Source organism: Amblyomma americanum, chromosome 4, assembly GCF_052857255.1.
Source record: "Amblyomma americanum isolate KBUSLIRL-KWMA chromosome 4, ASM5285725v1, whole genome shotgun sequence".
NCBI classification, from domain to species: domain Eukaryota; kingdom Metazoa; phylum Arthropoda; class Arachnida; order Ixodida; family Ixodidae; genus Amblyomma; species Amblyomma americanum.
The window spans coordinates 105,743,018-105,764,996 of record NC_135500.1 but is presented as its reverse complement, the minus strand read 5'-3'; the positions used below and the strand labels follow the sequence as shown (position 1 = coordinate 105,764,996).

General features: G+C 43.5%; 1 protein-coding gene across 1 annotated transcript; it reads right to left on the bottom strand.

Moving 5' to 3' along the window:
* Nucleotides 1–153: 153 nt before the first annotated feature.
* LOC144129736 (uncharacterized) lies at nt 154–21,043 on the bottom strand. Its single transcript, XM_077663822.1, has 3 exons — nt 20,826–21,043; nt 6,565–6,696; nt 154–419 (listed from the first exon to the last, which is right to left on the bottom strand). Exons 1-3 carry the CDS (start codon nt 20,902–20,904, stop codon nt 154–156), a joined length of 477 nt encoding a protein of 158 aa, XP_077519948.1. The 5' UTR covers nt 20,905–21,043.
* Nucleotides 21,044–21,979: the final 936 nt, after the last annotated feature.

The following is a 21,979-nucleotide window of genomic DNA, read 5'->3' as shown; positions in this document are numbered from 1 at the left end:
TAATGTGCAAAATAAAAAAAAAGTACCCCCTTATATGAGTTGTGCTCTCGGGTCTAAGATTGTGTTGAGTGTGAAAATGTGGTCTTAAGAGACCGGACCGGAAGTGTGCCGTCTTAGTCCTAACATAGGACGCATGAATACGCAAGCTTCCTTTCATGCACCAACCTCCAAGGTGTCGTTGCGTTTCTCGGAGTACCGCACGCGCTGCCAGCGCCCGGCGTTCGCTTGTCTGGTTGTGTGGAAGTTACGGTTTACGCCACTGGAGCCCGCCACCGAGAAATCGGCGGCACCGTGCTCCGTTCCAGACAGGTGATACCAGGCGGTGAAACAAAACGGTCCTTCGGACTGGCGTGACAGCCGAGCATGCACCGAACGACTGCTTGAAGGACCAGGCGTCGCGTAGGCGCACGAACCTTGTTCTGGGGAGAGAAAAGAAAGCAACACTGACTCAATTACGTGATCATAACCGCTGAAATGCTCGCAAGGTAATGAATGCCTATCCATTTTCGAATTGGACTTTGTGCCCCTGAAACTTGTCAGATTTCTAATGCACATTTTTGCGAAGGCTTCTGACTTAGCAAAGCAAAGTACCTTCTCCTTTGAATAATCTGGAATAAGAAAGGGCAAGTATGTCGTTTTGACATCTCTATCTGACAAAATTGCTTGGCTCTTGCAGCTTGCATTTTACAAGATTTTCCTAACGCGAATAAAGCATTCTGACTTAATGAACAGGGTTGTATGTTTTTTCTTTATTTTCTAGATGTTTTATTCACTGGGCCAACTCCGCATCTTTTGAACAAGGCCACGCTCCGGCCATTTTGTCATTGCACCCTTCTTGAAGTATTTGAGTTCCTTATAATTTAAAAAAAAAGAATAATTAGTCGCTTATTTTTACTCTGTTAAGTAGTGCCATCACAGGTAGAATAAAATGATCCAAACTTCGGAGTTGCAACTCTTCTCTCGCGTTGTGTAACGAATATGAAAAAGTTTGCTGCGTTTTTGAGAAACCGCAATTGTGCACTATATTCACATAAATATCAGGCATCCATTTATTTTCGCAGCGTAAGCGGTCAGAAAATTTCACCGCTGAAGTGGGGACCACATTTTTCCGCCCACCAGTGTAGATTTATGCAGCGCCTAGTGCTGTTCAATGAAGGAACCGAAAGGAGTTGCGCGGGAAGACTGTCAGGCTTTTGCTGTCACAATGGTCGCATCTCCGGATTTTACGCTCGTGCCTTTGCATGAAAACCTCCCCTTATCCGCGTTATGGTTTTAGTTCGCATTATAAAGACTCTCTGAATGGCCTGTTTCTTGTTTCCATGAGTGAAAATTGGAAACACAAGCTGACATCACCTGTGTGTACTCATAATGTTAAAGATTACTTAGAGTTTCCCATGAGAGTTATTTTGGCGTACTCGTCCAGGCGATGTAAGCTGCGTGAGGGCTCTTAGTTTTCAGGATTTGTTTTTTCACCCAATGGCGGGGTGAAAATGTGGCAATATTTGCTCAAATCAAATTCGGCTACAAATTGGGTTGTACTGGAAAAAAGATCTTTGATGCAGTTCTTTCTCTTGCCGGTTCTCGCTCCAAAGAGCAATTTTATTTTTGCGCACGATACAAAACACTCTATAATACCCTGATTCTTGCATGAATATCATAATAATGGTACATTGTACTGAAACGCTGTTAGGCAAACCAAAATTTTTTCCTAATTTGTTATAATGATTTCATCGCGCACATTACCGATCTATTACTCAGTACTTCTGCGCCCAGCCAAGACCTGTCTCTCTTATAAACTGCGAGGAGATCCGTTCATAAACAAGCGGCTTTTTTTTAACGTTCCAGAACCTTGCGCCAGGGCGTCTTTAGCGTGGTTGTGCTCGATACAAAAATGCAAATAAAAATTCGGACCTCTCACTTGTACCAACATTTTGCAAGTTTTTCTTGAACGAAGTTGCGTCAAGAATAGAAGGCTTCAGAAGAGATTTAAGGAAACTAGCTGACATCCCTCTGGAACAAGCGCAGGGTATCCTGGAATTTTCGTGTGTTATCCTCAGTTTTGTGCACTACAAAATGTACAGGTATGAACATAAGTAAACAGAGCACGTTGTTTCGTTCGAAATAAAATTAACCTTTACTATAGAAAATAAAAAAATACAATGTCCGTGATAAAGCGCAGTTGGGTCTACTGTCTGGATGGACATACCAATGCTGCCAGTTTCAACTCGACAATGCATGAAAAATATCAAAAGGCAATAATGTGGACTGTTGCCTTCTATCCGCCCCTGCATATTCTCAAGGTGCACTTTCAGTCAGAAATGGTGTACCCGGCAAGTAATGGCCAACGGACATCTGGAAAAGTGATCATCTCCCTTTGTTCTCTCCCTTTTCTATCTCTACCTCCGTTCCCCTTCGCACGTGTAGGGTAGCATACCGGGCGCTGCCTATTTAACCTCCCTGCCTTTCGGTTTGTGTTTTTATCTCTCTGTTTTCAGTCAGAAATCGACAGGTGCAAAATATTTATATATTCTGTCAGGGCTGCAAGAATAAGGTAAACTCGGCTTTCGCCAGAACACGAAGAGGCTTATATATACGCTGATTAGAGAGTGAATGCAAGGACTATGACAGAACCTCTTTGTTTCCGAGAACCTGAGTTTATTTTAGTGCTCACACCGTATTAAGACGTAATACGCTTGTTTATATCCAAGAAATCGCATTTGAAAAATTTAATATGCAATAAAACAGAGCTTTAGGAGTATGAGAAGGTTTCCTGCGGAACTTGCTCGGTTGAAGCCGGTCTATACCGCAACTCTTTGCCACTACAACGAATTATAACGTGTCCGGTGCTGCGCTGATAGGGCAGATGCCATTCATCTTTGCAGCCTAGAGATGTTTCATACATGTTTCATACCAGCTGAAACATAGTTCAGCGCTCATACTGGAGATACGCAATGTGCTGGACGCCTAAATAAGTAATAGCAATATAACCAGATTCCAGAGGCTATGCATTCAGCAAGGCGGCAATATGTCATAGCTCTTGCAAACCATAAGTGAGAGCAAGAACGTAGATCTGCCTCAGCACCGTGAAAAGTATGCCCAAGTATACTAATAAGACACACAGCTGGCAAATAAATATGCACGGGTCCGTTCATCGCAATTTATATGGTGAAAGAAGCAGTTTTAAAGCAAACGCAGGCTACATTTCCGCAGCGGTCGAGGACAGTCGAGGACAGGGAACAGTATTACGAAAGCAATGCTTTAAAATATTGCAACGTGCAAAAAATAACGCCAGCATGGAATGAAGTAATGTGTAACACAAAAAAAGAACACATGGTTACTTTTCTATGATTTCTTTCGAGTTCTTCGCTTTAATAGTGTTCGTTCCGCTATGTATGAACAAGCGGAGCTGTGCATCGTGCAACGCTTACAGGTATGTTTGCACATACGTATAGAATATTTCAAAGCAAGTGAACCGTGCGGAAACAGCTACCCCTTGGCCGGGTGTGACGAGAACTGATGCATTATGCCTCAGATTTTTGGGCCAGAGCTCCGTGTTAAGCAAGAATTAGTCATCTAAGAGAGCACTTCCAATGACCGAGAGCGGGGAAATTTGACATACAAGGTTGCTTCAGGACTTTTTACACTTCGCGTGAAGGTTTCGGATGTCAAAGGCCCTACCAGGGAGCTTCCAAGAAGATTCTTCACTATTTCAGTGCAAGTGTCGGGGTGCGGCCGCGTTTACTACAAGGGATAAAATTAACACCGAATAAGTGAAGCGGGAATACGAATGCAAAAGCAAGACACTGTTTTTAGGTGGCTGTACATAGACATGTGGAACAAATACCATGCTGCACAAAAACAAGAGGCCTCGGCTTGGAGGGTATAACGTGTTTAGCAGGCGGTTAGAACAATCGCTGGTTAGAACCCTTATGCAGGATTTTTGGCACTTGTTTATTTACTCCCTTGAAATGTACGCAGGCTCTTTCATAGCTATGAGCTTTTTCTTATTCCAGCACGGCTTTTCTCTCCCAGAAGCCAGTGCCGGAAAGTAATACGAGCCATCCTGTACAAACCTGGACCTCTTCAATAATCCTGTTTTCCTGAATTATTTATAAATGTCATACTGAAGTTTTCAGTAGTCATCGGACGTTTATATGCACCGTGTTGGCTAACAGTAACCAGCCAAATGGGTTTATGTCTTAGCTCTACGGCGAAGCGCTTAGGTTATCTCCTGAGGTGTAAATGTGTATAAATTAATGAAAACTCACCCATTTTTATCACCTTGCAGGCCAATTAAAGGGTTCCGTAAGGGCCCTATAATACATCTAAGAACAAAATCTCGTTTCAAGGTTACCTTTGGCAAATACGGAACGTTAATGCGGAATACTGAACTGAATACAGTAGCAATATGACTTAAGTACTGTCTTAATTAGGACAATGAATCCAGCAAATTAAAGTGCTTTGGCTCGCGAAGAAATAAAATATTTTGAGGGTTCTATTTGCAAATCTACTGACACTTCTAATTAAAGTAAACTTGATTCTTGAATTAATGGTCGTACATCCAACTTCTTTGGTTTCATACCCGAGATGAAATTCTTCAGGGAGCCCAAGAAATTACTAGAAATGGAGATAGGCGCTCAGAGGGTGTCTCTGCTTCCGACGGCGCGAATTAACATGAAGGGGGCAGAAAAGACTTATACTTTTATGCCGCAAGAAGATGATGGCCAAAATTGTAGATTGACAAAAACATTAGGTAGATTTCTTTCTTGCTCACAGGCCTACACTTTTCTGCGCTGGAAAAAACAGCATGACTGTTGCCAATTCTCGAAGCAGATTCCCCTTGGACTAGTAATGCTTTAATATAACGTATTAACTGTCTAGTCTCATATGCCGATGAAGCGAATTGCGTATAGGTGGCGGTCACTCCTAATAATAAATAACAATAGGTATTTGAAGCTAAATGACTTTGAGAAAAATGTCTTCTTAATAATGTGCTATATTTTCCTGGCAAAAGATAATAAGATCCTTAATGTTATCATTCTTATGCAATCGCCTTTATATTTTTGATGCAGGCAGCTGATGGGCTGGGAGGCACTTTGCTCCAAAAGAACTACTGCCCGCAATAGCCTGCAAAAAAAAATTGCCGCAATTTGCCGCCTTTTTTTTATTCCAACCATCAGTGTCAGTTCTCTTCGTGCATCAAACTACTACACTGCGTGGTGTACATACCACTGCGTACATTAAAAGGGCTTTCAAGAACAATGCTCGCGCTGGTCGTCAAGCCAGCAGCAAAGATTTTCAAAGTGCTTATAGACTCGGCTTCAACCGCCACGTCTAATCTTTTGCTGCACCAAATAATAATAAATCTCAAACTGGCCTCTGTGGGAGACCTCTGTCAGCTACATGCACTAAATTATGCTTCATTGTACGATATCAAAATAAATTTAACGCACCCTTTTAAAAGGACGTGTTCTACGTAATTTTGCTTACTATAGAGCTAAGGGTAGGAGAACATAACATACGTCATTTCGTTTTTGCAATCGGTTTAATGATGGTGTGTATAGTTTCAAATTCTTCTGCTCAATCTTCCGAATCATTTTATTGAATCAGATTTTATTTAGATCAGCCTAAGTTTCTTCTTATAATAACCATTTTATCTATTTTGTGCTTTGGCGTGTTACTTGGCATATTCGGGCGTTTATTTCGTTTGTAATTTGGTTGGCTGTCATCGAATAAGTGTAAAGGAACATCCATTTTACATGCTTCTCATTGTTCGCCCGCGGGCCTATTATACAACAGATTTATTTTCTAGTTCATCTGTTTTCATTGTAACCAAATAGACCTAAGTATTTAAGCCCACGAATTTACTTAAACAATGACAACCATAATTCCAAACGGGGTAAAAACATTTTCAGCCCAAAGCTAGAAATAATAGTTTATGCATATTTGACTCCCAGAAGCTATGTTAAAAAAGCCAAATTGGGCGTCGAAAACTGCAGTGGAAATTTTATTTGCGCGAAGCATGCTAAATCTATTTTTTACTACTTTTGATATGGTGGTGTACTTCCTGCAACGGACGCGGTGTCCCTCGCTCCCATTCAGATCAAGACGCACAAATATTTAACACATTTGTCTCCTCGTTCTTCTGTGCTTGGTTTGTGTCTCTGTTTAGAGCTTAAGAGGCATGCCGCACCTTTCAGTCTGACTTTCGTTAGCATCCAATTACTTTTATTTATTCAGTGGACTCCGATGTTCAACCCTGTACACATTCCTAGAAGCCGCTTACTAGGAGTTGGTGATCTGAAGGAAGTACACTGATAAGTAATCTAGCTACCAATTTATCCCACCAGCAGTACGTTCCCTTTTCATAGGGGATGCACTTTAAAAAGTAGTGTCATGTAAGACGACCCAACGAGACGCTGAGCGCGACAATTTAACGGAGGTCCTCCACAAAGCAAAAAGTACCGCTAACTGAGTGCTCATAGAAAGTTAACTGGAAAAAAAAATTGTGAGCCATGCAATAAGCTGGCACGAGCATGGCTTTTCTGGAGAGCTGAACTTTACCTGATTCTAGCGTGTGGTCTTCAGCTGGTCCGTACTTCATACTTGCCACCTTTAGCACCTGGAAGCAGGCGTGTTCGCTGCAGTTGGAGGTCGTCCAGTCTTTGCACCAGCCTTCCTCGAATGTACAAGTGTCTGCGATATGAGGGCAAGATAGGAGAAATCTATTTAAAGAGGCTGTGCGCCAAGTGCATGAAAGTATGAGGGCAGTTTGGCAGTCGAGAACAGATCGGTATAATGAGTTGATATCCACGTTAGTTCGGGCGAACGCAGCGGTCGACAATTTCGCTAATCCCACAAAGAAGATATAAGTTGCCGTCGCTAACTACCTCAGGAGGAGTTAGACTGCTGAGTTGAAATTCGCTGCATCGTACCCTAGCCGAGGCAGCCGGAAAGATATCAAGGCGAAGTGCAAAAGTGCTGTGTGTTGAGTGCGCATAAAAGATCCCAGGAGGTTGAAAAAAATCTGAGCCTTTCTCTTTGGCGTTCCCCTTAGCCCACATGAAGGGTAAGCATGCTTAGCTCTTTAACCACCAACCGCGAACTATGGCCGTATTTTATAAGCTGTCCATTTTTCATTGTCCATTTCACGTCCGTTTGGTCCTCTGTAAATGGTCACTCACGTATACCCACAGCTTTCAGGCGTCTATGGGAAGCGACCCAACCATCGGGTGGTTGGCGACCGGACCGGATATGCAGCCAATGGCGACGTCTGGTTGCCAACCACCCGATGGCTGGGACACTTCCTACTGATGCTTGGAAGCCGGGGTATATCTGAGTGACCAATGACACAGATCAAATGGACAAGAAACGCACAACGGAAAATGAACAGCGTATAGAATGAGCCCCTGGGCTCACCAGAGGGGATTGTACTGCGAACAAAATGCGAATGACATTCGAACAAAGAAACTGAGGTGGCAACAAAAAACCCTATATAATAGCTCCTGTTAAGGAAATACAAGCAAGTTTGATTGACACTTCGGAAGTCTTCGCGCCTTCGAAGTTATAATAACGTGACCTAGTACTGAGCTTCCCCTGGAACAGAGCGTCTAATTTTGCTGTTTGTTTATCAATTTTATTGGTTGCAATTTATTTAAAGCTGATATAGTACAGTACCAATATCTCCAATGACGAGTAATACTCGCATAGCCCCATGTTGCGTTGCTCCCACCGCCAAACACAAGTTACGGTCGGCAGTCGCGTTGGTGGCTCAACACTACAGATGGTAGTTGTCAATAAAACGCGTTTCACGCTTTTAGCGTGTGCTATAAGCCTGAGAACAGTCATTTTCTCCCAAAACCTTAAAAAATGCGGCAATTGTAGCATGTTCTTCAAGAAATAATATGGCAGTAAAGAGAATAAAACGTTCAAGCCACATGCCCTTACCAATAAAAATACTGCAAGCGCGCAGTTAAAAAAAGAAGTTAAGCATCGAGCGTCAGGTAAATATCATAAGATGAAAGATCATGTGAATAGGAAAGCAAAAACTTCACTTGTGACTTCTTTCTTTTAACAGAGCACAAGAAAACTTGGTCAAATGTCGACACTAGGGCCCACTGAAAAACAGCGCTAGCTCCACTATAACCCACCGACCATCTGCTGAGCCCGAGTGAAGCCAAGTACTCTACAAAGCAAGGCGTCGGTAAGAGAATCAGGAAAGACAATGGCAGCGTTACAAGAGTCGTGTTCTCTCTGGCGACCTCTTTGCCGCAATCAAAACACCGACAACGGTCCCACAAATACCGGTGATCTTCAACTGTTGAATTTGGAAGAAATAAATATGCCTATGTATTTACAAATCTGCTTTTAGTGCACTTTACTCTTAGCTTGCTTTTCAGTGCACCGCAACAAGGAAGCCAGCCCATTCTTCTTATCTCTCTCCTCAGTGCTCCTGATTCAGCCGGGCCAGAGCAGTTAAATGAAGATTACAAGAATGTATTAACGCTCATTTAGAACTACGGTGACGTCAATTTAGTCGCGGTGCGGGATTTCTACCCGCCAACCAGCTGACTTCTTTCGTTGTTTTCCTTAGTGACCAACGGTCAATCCTCATCGGAGGCACCTAGAATGCTAATAAAGCACCTCCTCGTCCTCATTGTGCCATGTGCTTTACTGGCACTCTCGACGCCTTCCATGAAAGTTGGCTGTTGGTCCCTTTTTGCTGGTTTGACTGTGTCGTTGCTGTCATGGTTCTAGCAAAATTTAGCTGTTTCCGAATTGCTTCCTGATAACGGTTTATTCTTGCTTTCATTGTTTAGCCGCGCTCTTTTTTGGCTTTTCTAAAAATTGTATTACCTTTTATTTGTTTGTAGAATGCGACTCTGCTATTGCTTCACTCTTTCTGCCTTTTTTCATGCCCACTTGCCATCTTTTTAATTGTTCTTTCAACACAGCTCTTTGGCCTCACTATTGTTAACCGTGTAGATGAAAAAAGCCGTTCTTGTCTTCGCCTCTTTTTTTTGTTTTTACCTTTGGATGCCTTCATTAGATCCGTCATTGAGACGCGGTCTGTTTTATAGCTTTGTAATGGGCTGGGTTCCTTCAGAATAAACAGTTGGTAGTAAGCGCCCGTCCTATGTTTAGTGGTACTTCTGTGTTCCGTGTCGATTTGGCGCTGCCCTCCTAGAATTCTGAGATATAGGCCGGCGCATACGTGGAGAATCCCACTTTCATGTTTTCGTGGCGACCTTTTCATGAGACTGATGGAATGCAAAGCAGGGAGAGTGGAAGGACGTTCGAGTTTCCTCAAGCTAAGTTGTAGATCTCTAAGCGTGGTTTCTCTAATCAAGAAGGCAGCCCGTTATCATTTCCCATGGGGGAAATGCGCGCTTTTGACTAACTCTGGTGTCGTGTTTTTTTTTATTGTGTATTCAAAGGCACAAGCGTAAACTCGAGGAAAACTTTCTCTGTAAATGCAGTAAAAGACGCGATTGCGAGCAGTCAACTTGATTGCAAGGCTCCTCGGCGTGTAGGTGCAACACGCTTGTAGAAATCATTGCGTCGCGGTCGTAGCTTCAGCCGCAGTGTCACATTAGGTTTTCCCGGAGTATGAAAGAACCTGATCATTTCTTTACTTCGCCTAGGAAAGATGAGAGGTTAGAGATGCAGTAGTGTCTGCTCTGGCTTAGTCAGTTGTGACATGTATGCATGATGTGTACTGTATCTGATGATTTTTTTCGAGCTTTCAATCGCGCCGTAATTTTCCGTTCACTGAAAAAAACCTTAAATTGGTATTAATTCTAACCATGTTGCCCGGATCTCGTCTTATCTTTCACTTAGATTTCAAGGTGTATCACTAAACAATGCTAGTATGACAGCCTTGAGCTGCTTTCTGGTGTGGCACACGGGTAAGTATTGGGCCCACTTTTCTTTTTAGTGAAATTGATTGACATCCATGTAATAAAAACAGCCTCTCAGAAAAAAATATAAATATTGACTGTGCTAGCTTATGCGAAATGAAAATTAGAGCATTTTTGTGAGAGCACGTCTGCCTGAAATTACTTTACTGCATCTTTACAGGTTTGGTTCACGTGTTTCTTTATTATTTTTTGCCATAGAATCGTTCATGTGCGCTGCTCGTCATTGACCTGCTAGTCGCTGCAGCGTTTCGCCCTTCTATATTACGATTAGTTATTTTCTTTCTACTGTTTTATTTTCGTTGTTTGTTGTGTTCATTGTTTTTGTTTGCTCCGTAGCAATTATCAGCTTGTGTCATAGCTTTTTCTTCTCATTGACCCTTGCATTGTTTGCGTTGTGACACTCTTGTGTGAGCCACTAAAACCACAATATCCTTAACTAAATAAAATAAATATATCGCACGGTATTATTTTTTCTCCGGGCTTTTCCTCCGCTGCATTAACATGAGTTTCATTTTTTTTTTGAACCCTACTCCTGCAATAGCCATACCGGTGCCTCCAGCATTTACGAATAGCGGTGTTAGGTAATTTGTGCTAGGCCTCCAGTTTCAGCCACTAAAAAGGCTTGGGCAAAAGGCAGCGCACTGGCGTCTAGAAGCAGTGGCGCCTGCAGATTGCGAAAAGCTGACGACAAGCTGGCAGCGGATGCTGGCGGCTGCTTGTTCGAATGGAAATTAGCTCTCCTTCGTCTTCAAAAGCACCTCTTGAGGCGAACATTATGTGTTCGGGAAACACCCTGGCCTTCGTCTGAGTGTTTTAAGAAATATTGAGCACGGCTCTGTGTTCGGTTGCTGAGGAGATGAAAAAACCATCCACATAAAAGGAGTGGTACCGACAGCTGTATTTTTGACTGTTCAGCAAACCTATATTTATGAAAGGGGTGTAAAAAACGTCTTGCTTCTTTGTTCTAAAATCTGGTTCCAAGCGGCTAGAAGTATACAGGTGAGCGGAAGTATGCGACATATCTCGTCTGTGCGCAAATAAGGTTGATAAGCACCGATTAGGCACAAAGAGAACGGAAGCAAATTGCAAGCTGGAGGTATATCATTTGCCAGGAATGTGCCGCAAGGATGACACCCGTCCGTTTCACGGGCCTGTGGTGCTGGGAGCTGCCCTAGGTAATCTGCCGCCGATTTTGTTTGCACATATGTCGAAAAAAGAAGCGGTGCCAGCAAGTGAAGGGCCGTACTATCAAATCATGTCGCAGAGAAGAATAGTGCTTTGCTCGCTACCTGCCGACCATCTGACACTCTTGATGGGCCCCCTATCGATAGCATGGAATATGCTTCGTTTGTAAGGCACCCCGCGTGAGTATCGAAGAATGCGCACACGCAGCTGTTCGAGGAAACGAGCGATTGTGATTTTGCTTCAGCAATCTTTCCCTTCTGTGTGTGTTCCATATCTCCTTTTCACAGCCTAAAAGGACTTTTTTAAGCATGTAGGTATGTTCGGCGGTCACTGTGGGCCTTTTCACATTTGCCTTTTTCGGCGCCCCTACATTTTCACTGAGCTGTGTCAGCAGAGTTCTGATTAGAGGATTTTATACAGGCACCAACTGCGCATGCGCCGTCGAAAACGTAATCCCGCTCAACCAAGCTGTAAACAATAGAAAAGTATATACTATCATGCCCGTAAGAATCAAGGCACGGCTGTGTGTTTCGCCAAAATCAGGGACACTCTAGCTGTCCTTTCTATTATAGAGTTACGCAACGCCGTAAGGATTCCAAAAATGCTGCTCTTAATTCCGTTTTAGTGTCGGAGATGTAATTGGTTTCTAACCCTCTCAGAAAAGTAAAATTCCGCTTAGTATCATTTGCAACAGCCCAGTGGTGAATTCAAACCCCTTTGCTTTCTATAACAGATTGAACGTGCCATAAGCACGTCCTGCCCTATGTAAGCAAAACTTTCTGCTTAGATTCGAATCAAGATGCAAGATTTTTCACAGGTTAAGGGTCTTACAGTTTCAGAAAGGAATCTCTATTCCCACAAAGTGCGATGAAAGCCAGGCAAAGCGCGACTGCACATCTCATTAGCTTCCCATGCCTACAAAATCTCTTATGCTCCAGTCTGGCTCCCACATTCACTGAGCAGTAGCTGGAGGCTTCATACTGGAAGGTATGATCTCAACTCGTCGGTGAAATTTTTCTTTCTTCAGGATACCGTTGCCATGGCAACGATACGACGCTCCAGTTGGCTTTCTTACGGCCGCTATGGCAGCAATTGGCGCTGACGTCTGGAGTGGCTGGAGAATGGTGTATAGGAAGTTTCCTAGCCCTGGATAAACTGACGCTCAAGTCTTCCCAGATTACTGATGTCAAGATCTCGCAGCGCAGAAAGACACGAAAACCAAAAACTGTGGAATAGTCACGAAACAACTGAAAGCTTACAAAGAGAATTGGGGACGTAGACCCTAATTTGCAACAGTTGAAGTTTTCATCCATTACGGCCGAGCACGAAATGCGACATGCACTAAGAAGCACCAAGCGAAGTTGATGGCACGTGCCATTTTCTTATACGTATATGGCCATATATATCAAAACGTTGGCACAAGAAGTAGTTTCCATTGGACCAACAGGTAGATTTTCTGAGAACAGGCTTCGCAAACGTCGTGGTTTACTGCAGAAATGCTCAAGTGGATATCCTGTACAATAATTAATGACATTACGATGTCGATCCCTGTTTTAGGAAGCGAACATCTACGTGGGCGCCAAACTGAGTCTTCAATGTGAAATTTTATCGGTATCACAGCTGGTGCACAAATATAAAGGGGCGTTTGGAATATATGGGACCAGGTTCTATGTCAGGATGTGGATGAAATTAAGACGTCAATTTTTTAATGTAATTTACTTGCGTATTCCGCGACAGTCCCCTCTTATTAACATGTGTCGTCTTCGTTTTTTTCAAATGAGAAGGCACGTAATTTGCTGATAGATATTCCTTGTCAAAATTGTACAGCCCACTGGGTTTACTTGCAGGACATCCTTTGCGGCCTGTTTCGCGTCAACAGGATTCGCACCTACTCTCTACAGCTCAAAAACATCTGTATTCACCCCGCCACTAAGAAATAAACGCGCGCAGAGAAGGCGCTACACGCCTTAGATGCAAAGGTGATGGGCTGTATATCTTTCACAAAAGGTGTACCTCGTCACTGTATTGCCTCTCTCGTCTACATCTTGGTTCGTGTATTTTCATCCTGCATTTACATTTATGATGAACCAACTATCCCAGGTGAGCCTTCAGGTACATGAGTGCACAGTTTCTTCGCGCGTAGCTTTAGATGCCACCGGAACCCTGGAGTCCACGAAAGGAAACCAATATACCTGTAAAACTGTTCTTTTAATTTGAAATGGAAATATTTTGATTGATATTCTCTTGCTTTTAGGACGTATGTTAATTAGTGCAGGCCTTCCGGATTGGTTTATTCCAGCAGCATTTAGCGGGAGTGAAACTGACCACAAGTCAGATGTAACAGCAGGTAGGTTTATAGTGTTTTGTTCGATACATTTCTTCAACACTAGAATTAGTGTGCCTTAGAAACCTCGCGTTTGCAAAGGGCGCACTGCTATTGTGTATGTTCATTGTGGAACCATTCAAGGTCAGTCACAAAGGGGACAGCATGTTCTGAAATGCTTTTTTTGTGCTGCTTAGACAGGGGTAGTTGAAGGAGCGCCAAGTAAAAGTCTGGGCGGGAGGGAGTGTTTCTAGGCCCTGCAATTGAATGTCAAGGCCATTGTTATAAATTCTATCCCTTGTCACGGGAAGTGCAACTATTGCGAATGTTTAAAAATTCCAACATTACCAGCATCGCCACGCGTAGATATTGGATCATGTCCAAAAGGTACGGCCCCTTGGTTACATGGCAGGCCTTCAGAGTAAATGGCAATCGAAGATATCGCCTTGTCGCATCACGGTTAAGTCCTCTTGGACTGGGGCCACCGGCAGGTCTCTTCGTACATATCACTCGTAATCAGTGTCCTACTGAGATACGAGGCGGTGCAAGGGAGTACAGAACGAAAGTGCAGAGATCGCCGTGCTTGAGATATGAAACAAACAGCTTCAGTCCACTAGAGTAACTTTCCAGCAGCAGTTCTACCAAACATCTGCGAATATTTAGTGTTAATAATGAGCGTTAACTGTGGGGCCGCAACTGCCATACACACTTTGCATAAGGGTAAGCGTGGAGTGCAATAGCCAAGTGGTTAAAGTTACTGATATAACGCGCACACACACACACACACACACACACACACACACACACACACACACACACACACACACACACACACACACACACACACACACACACACACACACACACACACACACACACACACACACACACACACACACACACACACACACACACACACACACACACACACACACACACACACACACACACACACACACGCACGCACACACACGCACGCGCGCGCGCACACACACACACACACACACACACACACACACACACACACACACACACACACGCGCACGCACGCACGCACACACACAGACACACACACACACACACACACACACACACACACACACACACACACACACACATATATATATATATATATATATATATATATATATATATATATATATATATATATATAAGATTAGACTTCACTGACCGGGAGAGAACATCTCCATTCGCAAGAAAGTAATCAGTCTCTCAAACATCATTTTACCAGACTACTATCCAATGAATATTTACAAGGGCTGTTCACACTGTTGAATTTGGAAGTCCAAGAGAGCAGAGTTTATGCACAAAAATCTCAGTAACACCCGGTTTGCAGGTGTCAGTATTATATAATTGACACAGAAGAGCAATCGCAGGAACGGAAACCACAAAGCACAAGGGTAAGAAAAATATTTATATTAGGAAGAATCTGTATTGTGAAAAAAAAAAACATCCCACATTTGTGAACGAAGGTAACCGTAGATTACGTTAGCCCTTGAGGTGTTGCAAGCAATGAAGAAGTGCATTTCTCTGGTGCAGGTCGCAACCGAAGGTCTGGATGATCAGTAGGAAATAGGTAGATGAGTAAGGATAATGTGAAGAGCGTTTTGAGGCACTCTGAGGTCATGAATAGCGGCTTACCAATAGAACTGAAGGCGAAAGTAGAATTTATTTACTCATTCAGCGTTATGGCTGAACTCGACGGCTATAAAAGAAAGGCTTGAAATTAGGTTGAGGAGCACCGCGCGCCTAGCAATGTGGAAAGAAAAATAACAGCCGTAACGATTCGTGAGAAACATCGCGACAGCTAGGACAAAACTGTAGTGCAAGCGCCGTCGTGTCCTGCGCGTCCTCACTTGATCACGAATCGGCATCGACTCTGAAATATCGATCTTGCTAGAGAGGTAGGACTAAGAGATATGAAAGAACCAGCGTGGCTTACTCGACCAGAGCGAGTTGATGATATTCCAGCTGAAATCAATGAGACGACGTAGGCAGGGATGGTGCATGAAAAGCTAATTAATAATAAGCGAGGCTTAGTTAGGGTAGGGGAGCGGAATCAGAGAACATCGTACGTAAGGACGGCACTGGGTAAGGTGTTTAATGCGATCAGCAAATCGGCGGCAGAAGCTGGTTGATGATGTCCAGACGAGGGCTAATTGGAGATTGCTAAGGGCCTTTGTTCTCCAGTGAACGTACTTGACTTCATGAAGGCGCTGGTCACTCGAGATTCAGCGCTGGAGATAAGCGGTAAACGCACCTTATCACTTGCAGGTTGAGAGGAAACTGTCAGGGAGCCATCCTCGAGATAATAACAAGCGGTCGAAGCGTTCAGGGTGCAGAAATGAGAAATTTAAGACCCGACATTTTCTCTGACACGCTAAGATCACCAACTAATACTAATTTGCGTCCATTGGGTCAACTCCATCGTGACTGTTGCATTCCACATGTTGTTCAGCTCAGCCATACGAGCCGTCTCACGGGCGGTTGGGCAAGGCTGCCATGCGACCCTTCAAACCAAAAAGAATTGGCGCAAGGGCGCTTTCCGGGTTGTGTTTTTTTGCGAGATGCCTGCAAGCAAGAACCAAATTTTTCTGTTTGTTCCCCACATGCTGTAAATATTGGCTTTCGCCGCTTCCTTTAAGGGTTTCTACGAGAGCCAATTCCCTGGAGGACTCACAGTATGTACAGTACTCACGGATTGAAATAGGACATTCGGAGCGCGTGGCCGTCGCTTCATGGAGCGCCGCCCGTAGACGCTCATGGAACCAAGGTGGTGCATTGTGGTATGGCGCGAGAGGGAGAACATCTACAAAGCAGAATTGTTCCTTCCAGTAGCCAATGAGCCGGCCTGTGGTTTACCACATGCCTGTGTGGCACTGCAAGGCTAGCGCTCCGAATGTCCTATTTCAATCCGTGAGTACTGTACGTGACCAGGGAATTGTAAAGCTACTTCTGATATTCGGGCGTCCTTCAACTCCCGGCGTTGCGCGGTGCTGACTCGGAAAACTGGTCCGGCTAACTTGTCGTTGGTTTTCATAAGTTCACATAGTTGTTGTGTCCACATGGCACTCATCATTATTGCCTTTCCACCTCTCCTTAAGTCGAGAAGAGAAGACGAGCAAATCATATCAAGGCATCCATGCGCCCCGATAAAAATGTATTTTTTTTAAAGAATATCGAGCTGGTTTTGGGAAGCTAGTATCGGTTTCTCTTTTTCAGTGATAAAATTCAAAGAGCTCTGCCTTAGGCAAAGCAGTTAGAGAGTTTTTTTACTAGCATGCTTTGCGAACTGCAAAGCAAAAAAAAAAGCCCGCTTCCAGCCATTCCAGAAAACACACTTGAAAAATTAGGGGTTCTTGATTATGTAAACAACGAAGCTTTCAAGTATTATTATGCCAGTTTAGCAATATCACTTTCTTTTTGCATTGGTGGGAGCATTTGTCATAAGCAAAGCTATTTATTTATTAAGGGAGTTCAAGCATTCCCGAATTGCTGTACTTAAATTCCAATCATATCTAGTCATTCAGCGGGAAATGGCTGCTTATGAAGACTGGAGACATACTTTTCTTGCTACTTAGCTAAAAAGGCCCAATGGTGTTGAAAAAGGATCGAAAGAAAGAATAACAAAAACATGGTTAAATTAAGAAATTTAAGCCTAATTTCTAAAGCAGCCTTTATTGGAGTATTCTTATAATAAGCAGCGGCCATTTGGTTAACAGTTGTATCGAAATGACGGACCAGGAGAAATTCATGAAGCTATGAAGATGTTTTCGAGCATAAACACTAACTGTTCACGGCCTGTCAACTCTTTCAGCGGCAACAGTTAGTTCATATAAATGTCATGTACTGCATGTTCTTGCAATGTTATTATTTCGGAGGGATGTTCCGCCAAAGAGACCAATGAAGGATATTTTGAGCGGATATCAAATTGTTCAGTGCAAAGCATAGTTCACAACAGTCATGCTGGGTGGAACTTTATAATCAAGCTCGGTGCGGCTAAGACAAGGAGTCCTCACAGCGTCCACTTCGTTCATTAATGCAAGGTTATCTTAGTCGCGTGCTCACCCATATTCATGTATTCAACGGGTTGACGCTTCACGAATACACATTTTCAAGCATATTTGGATTGAAGTAAAGCTTCGTACAAGGGCATTCCAAAGTACGTGAAGTATTAAAGTGCTGCCATGAACTTCATGAGTCAGAGCCGACCACGAGATATAAGAACATAAATATACCTATGAATACGACAAACTCTGAACAGAGCTGCCAAGAAAATACTGCTAGTGGGATTTACGAACAGCCAAGTGTGAATCTACATTGTGCATAAATATAATCATACAGTGGAAGTACTAGGATAATTAACTGGATGAATATAAATTATCGACTGGTATGTTCAATGGAATGCTAAAACAGAGATTGACCAGCAGTTTGATAAACTCTATGAAAGCAGAATACGAAAGACAAAGAAACAAGATAAACACTACGCGCGTTAATTACAAAGGGTTTTTTGTGTGCTTGTCAATATTGTACTAACAGTGTGTACAAGTCACGCGGCAAAAACTACGTCGTGAATTCCTGCTAATCTCTGAAGAGGGTCCAGTCTTTATGTTAGACAGTCATCGGTAACGGTACCATGCTGTAGTATGTGAGAAAGCTTACTCCAGTGTAATGCTCGCTCATGCAGTGGTGTTTGATGAGCTTGCTATGGATACCACCTGCGCCACATGCGGGCGATTTTTTAGCCCTCGTAATAAGATGCGTGGCGTTAAACGTGATAAAAACTGTACCTGTCAACAAAATCTACAAAATATGTAGTGTTTCACAAGGCGGTGGATGAGTAAAGGTCGCAACCGACTTGTCTCGAGCAGCCACACGAACTTTTACTCGAAAGGAGGGCTATAAGTATTAGAGTGCCTTCTATAATAGTCGGTAATTTTTGCGGTTATTTGCTTGTATAGCGGGGAGGCCATAGGTTAATTGCTCAATGCCCCCTTTAAGCTGAGTACGGAGGAAGGCTAATCTTAGAGACTAACCCAAATGAAATTAGACGGTCATTTTCGAGCCATTTCGTGAACTTTGCCAGCATGGCTCTTGTCCAAGAAACATTTATTGTAGTTGTGGCAATGACTTTACTGTGTGATGCTATTTAATCGCAAACAAATTGGATTGAACTGAGCGTATAGGTAATGTCGAGAAAGATTCAGTAAAGAACTTAGGTATCTTTTAATAATTTATTAGCGTGAAAATAGTTTTCGCGCCATGCTGTTATCTTCCGACCATTACCAGAGAGACAAAGACCCTTATAAGGAGAAAACAATTATTTCATAATGACTGACTTACATCTGGTGTGACAGTACTGACGATGCAAAATCATCGGCCACACAGGGAGTGATAACACCATCCCTGACAATGAATGGCAGCTAAGCAAGGTTAACAAATCAAATATAACCGCAAACTTTATTGAAACTATTTGGATAAAGTTTGGTTTATGGCGGTTTAACATCTCAAAGCGACTGAGGTTATGAGGGAAGCCGTAGTGAAGGGCTCCGGAAATTTCGACCACCTGGGGTTCTTTTAACGTGCGATGACGCCGCACAGCACACGCACCTCAAGAATTTGGCCTCCATCAAAATTCGACCTGCACTGCCGGGATCGAACTCGCCTCTTTCGGGTAAAGGGCTCGAAAATCGACCACACAAGCATTGTGTCTCATTACCACTTGCCTGGTGCACGTATTGCGTTCAATTGAAATGAGGGAGTCAATATTACTTCACAAGTGAGTTGCGTGCACTTCACTTCAAAATTAGAGCACAGAAAGCTTAACTGCGGTCTGTGGGTTGAAGTATTGTGCGCATCACAACCAAGAAAAGGCAAAAACGTGTCGAAATTCTAAAACAATTCACAGGCGACACGCCCTTCTAATACGTGTGGCTTAATTCATATCGGATCATCGAAGTTAGAAGAGAACTAGGAAGCCGTTTCTTCATGGAAGCTCTAGAAAGAAAAAGCGGACAGTGCGTGCTAGCATTCTGCTAGTGAAACGGTGCCTTTCCCGCCAAGTTGCTCCCACTTATTCTGTGCTATTCTGTGCTGGCTGCGTTCAAGGGAACATGGCGTAGATAAAATTATTACGACTGTCGTTAAAATCTTTGCGTTCTGCCAAGCATAGGTTGTACAGGGTATTCGAAGTTAAATTTTCTGGATATTTAAAACAAATTTCACGATTTTCTAAATAAACAGCAGTGCACAAAAGTTGTTTTTGTTTTTGGGATATGCGGCCAGGCGGACGCAAACTGTGAATATAATTGTCGTCACAATATCAGTAATTAACTGAATGTAATAATTAAATTTTATTCACTGCAGTTAGCATGCAAATGTATATTGAAAACTTAGATATTGTGGCATTCGATGGCTATTCTATTTGACACAGTTTTAGTAACGTGCCTTAGTCCTGAGGTGTGCCCCGGCCGCGGTGGTTGAATTTCGATGGAGGCGAAATTCTAGAGGCCCGTGTGCTGTACGATGTCAGTGCACGTTAAAGAACCCCAGGTGGTCGAAATTTCCGGAGCCCTTCACTACGGCGGGTCTCAAAGCCTGAGTCGCTTTGGGACGTTCAACCCCTATAAACCATCCTGAGGTGTCCCGGTCTGAAATTTCAGCCCAATCCGTCTGATTCCGCGTGTGAGACCGCGGCCTGCGGCATGAAGCTCCTATTGGTCTGACGCAGCTGTTGCGTATAATGCTCCGTATAAAAAGAAAGTGGAGTGACAAGCGAAGGTGATTACTTTTCCTTCTTGGCTAGCGTAACCGAAGAATGACTGTGCGGGCGATGTGGGGCGAGCCCCTTTTGTTCAAGTGTTTGCTATTAGAGTGGATGATAAGACCTGGTACCACTTTAGAGTTAGCATGCAGTCAAGCATTGCAATACCGCAATGCTGGCCAAAAGCGAAAGTAATTGCCGTCGCGGTCACTGCACGTTTTCTTCAGACGGAGCGTCATACGAAACAGCTGCGTCACACGAAGGAGGAGCTTCACAGTGCGTGCCGCGGTCTCGCATGTGCAATTAGACGAATTGGGCTGACACTTTAGACAAGCATATCTCAGGACAAAGGCCCGTTACTAAGATTCTACTAAACAGGATAGTCGTCAAATGCAACTCTAAGTTTTCAATATAAACATGCATCAGCTATCTGCAGTGAATAAAAATTTAATTATTCCATCCAGTGAATTATTGATATTACACGAATTTGCGTGCGCCTGGCCGCATATTGCATGCAAAAAACAAATTTACTGTACCGTTCTTTGTATTTTTCAAATCCTGAAATTCCAACTTTGAACACTCTGTATAAGCTATATTCGTACGTGACACTTACCTGCACTACTGGTGGAAACCATGGCCCAAAGGAGAACAATGAGAGCGGCCAGAGGCGAAAGAATCCACCGGAGCGCCATGTTTGACCCAAGCAGTGACGACGCCAAACAGGGGAGAAGGCCACTCGGCTCAAATACGCGGGAGTTACCCTCAAGCGGAGTCCTGAGGCTAGCACATGACCCGAAGCTGAAACGAAACCCAGCGTGCCGCACACGGCCGCAATCTACCGGTGAAAATGGACTGTCTCCTAATTTGTAGATCTGCGGTGGTGGCTGGACTGCGTACAAGTGAGATAACGGCGCCAAAGAAAAGACAATTCAGGCTGATAAGATGCTCTGTTTAAACGGTGCTTACTACAAAGCCAATATAGAGACCTGCCTGTTCTTTCCTATCAGCGCTTATCAGTAACATCGATAGCCAGAAGTGGCAGCCGCTCTATCGCGCTCACGCTGACAGGCGCTGTTTTCGGGGAATAATGCGGCCTCCATTCAGTGCTGCATCTTTGAAGCGGGGTCGAGGCCAGATGAAAGGATACAGCGTGAAGTGTACGCCCCATCCCGCGGTTTTTACGATTAATCATGAGGTTGCTGTGTTCGCTGTTATCCACACGCCCATACACACATTTCAATACTGTGAGATTAGTCAGGAATGTTCAATTAATTGAAGTTGGTGTGGCGTTTGTACAGCTGATTTCCCGTTCACTTTTCTTGGAGAATGAAGGTGGGAAAAGTCAATTTTTATGTGATAATGCGGCTTGCTATTCTGTGCATTCCCAGGAAGCTGATATCCACTGTATTTAAGCACTTCGCAAATATAACTTTGTCGTGTATAAGCAACACTGAGCGAAAAAAACCGTTGGAAGACAAAAAATAACAAGAGTACTGCATTTGCACGTAGTCGAGAAACAAAAGAAGGCACGAAAAATTATCACGGTATTCCGTTGCGAATAACCTGATGCAGTCATCACGTCGGCTTCAGTGCGTATGAAATAAACCTCACAACGAAGGGCTCACTTAAGTAAACAGCCAAATCATTTACCGTTTGTTCTCAGCCGCTTGTGATCGGTGATCAAGGCGATAAAAGAAATTACAGAATAACAAGAAATTAACCAGCTCGCGTCCACTTATGGCAGCTGAAATTAAAATAAGGCATTAT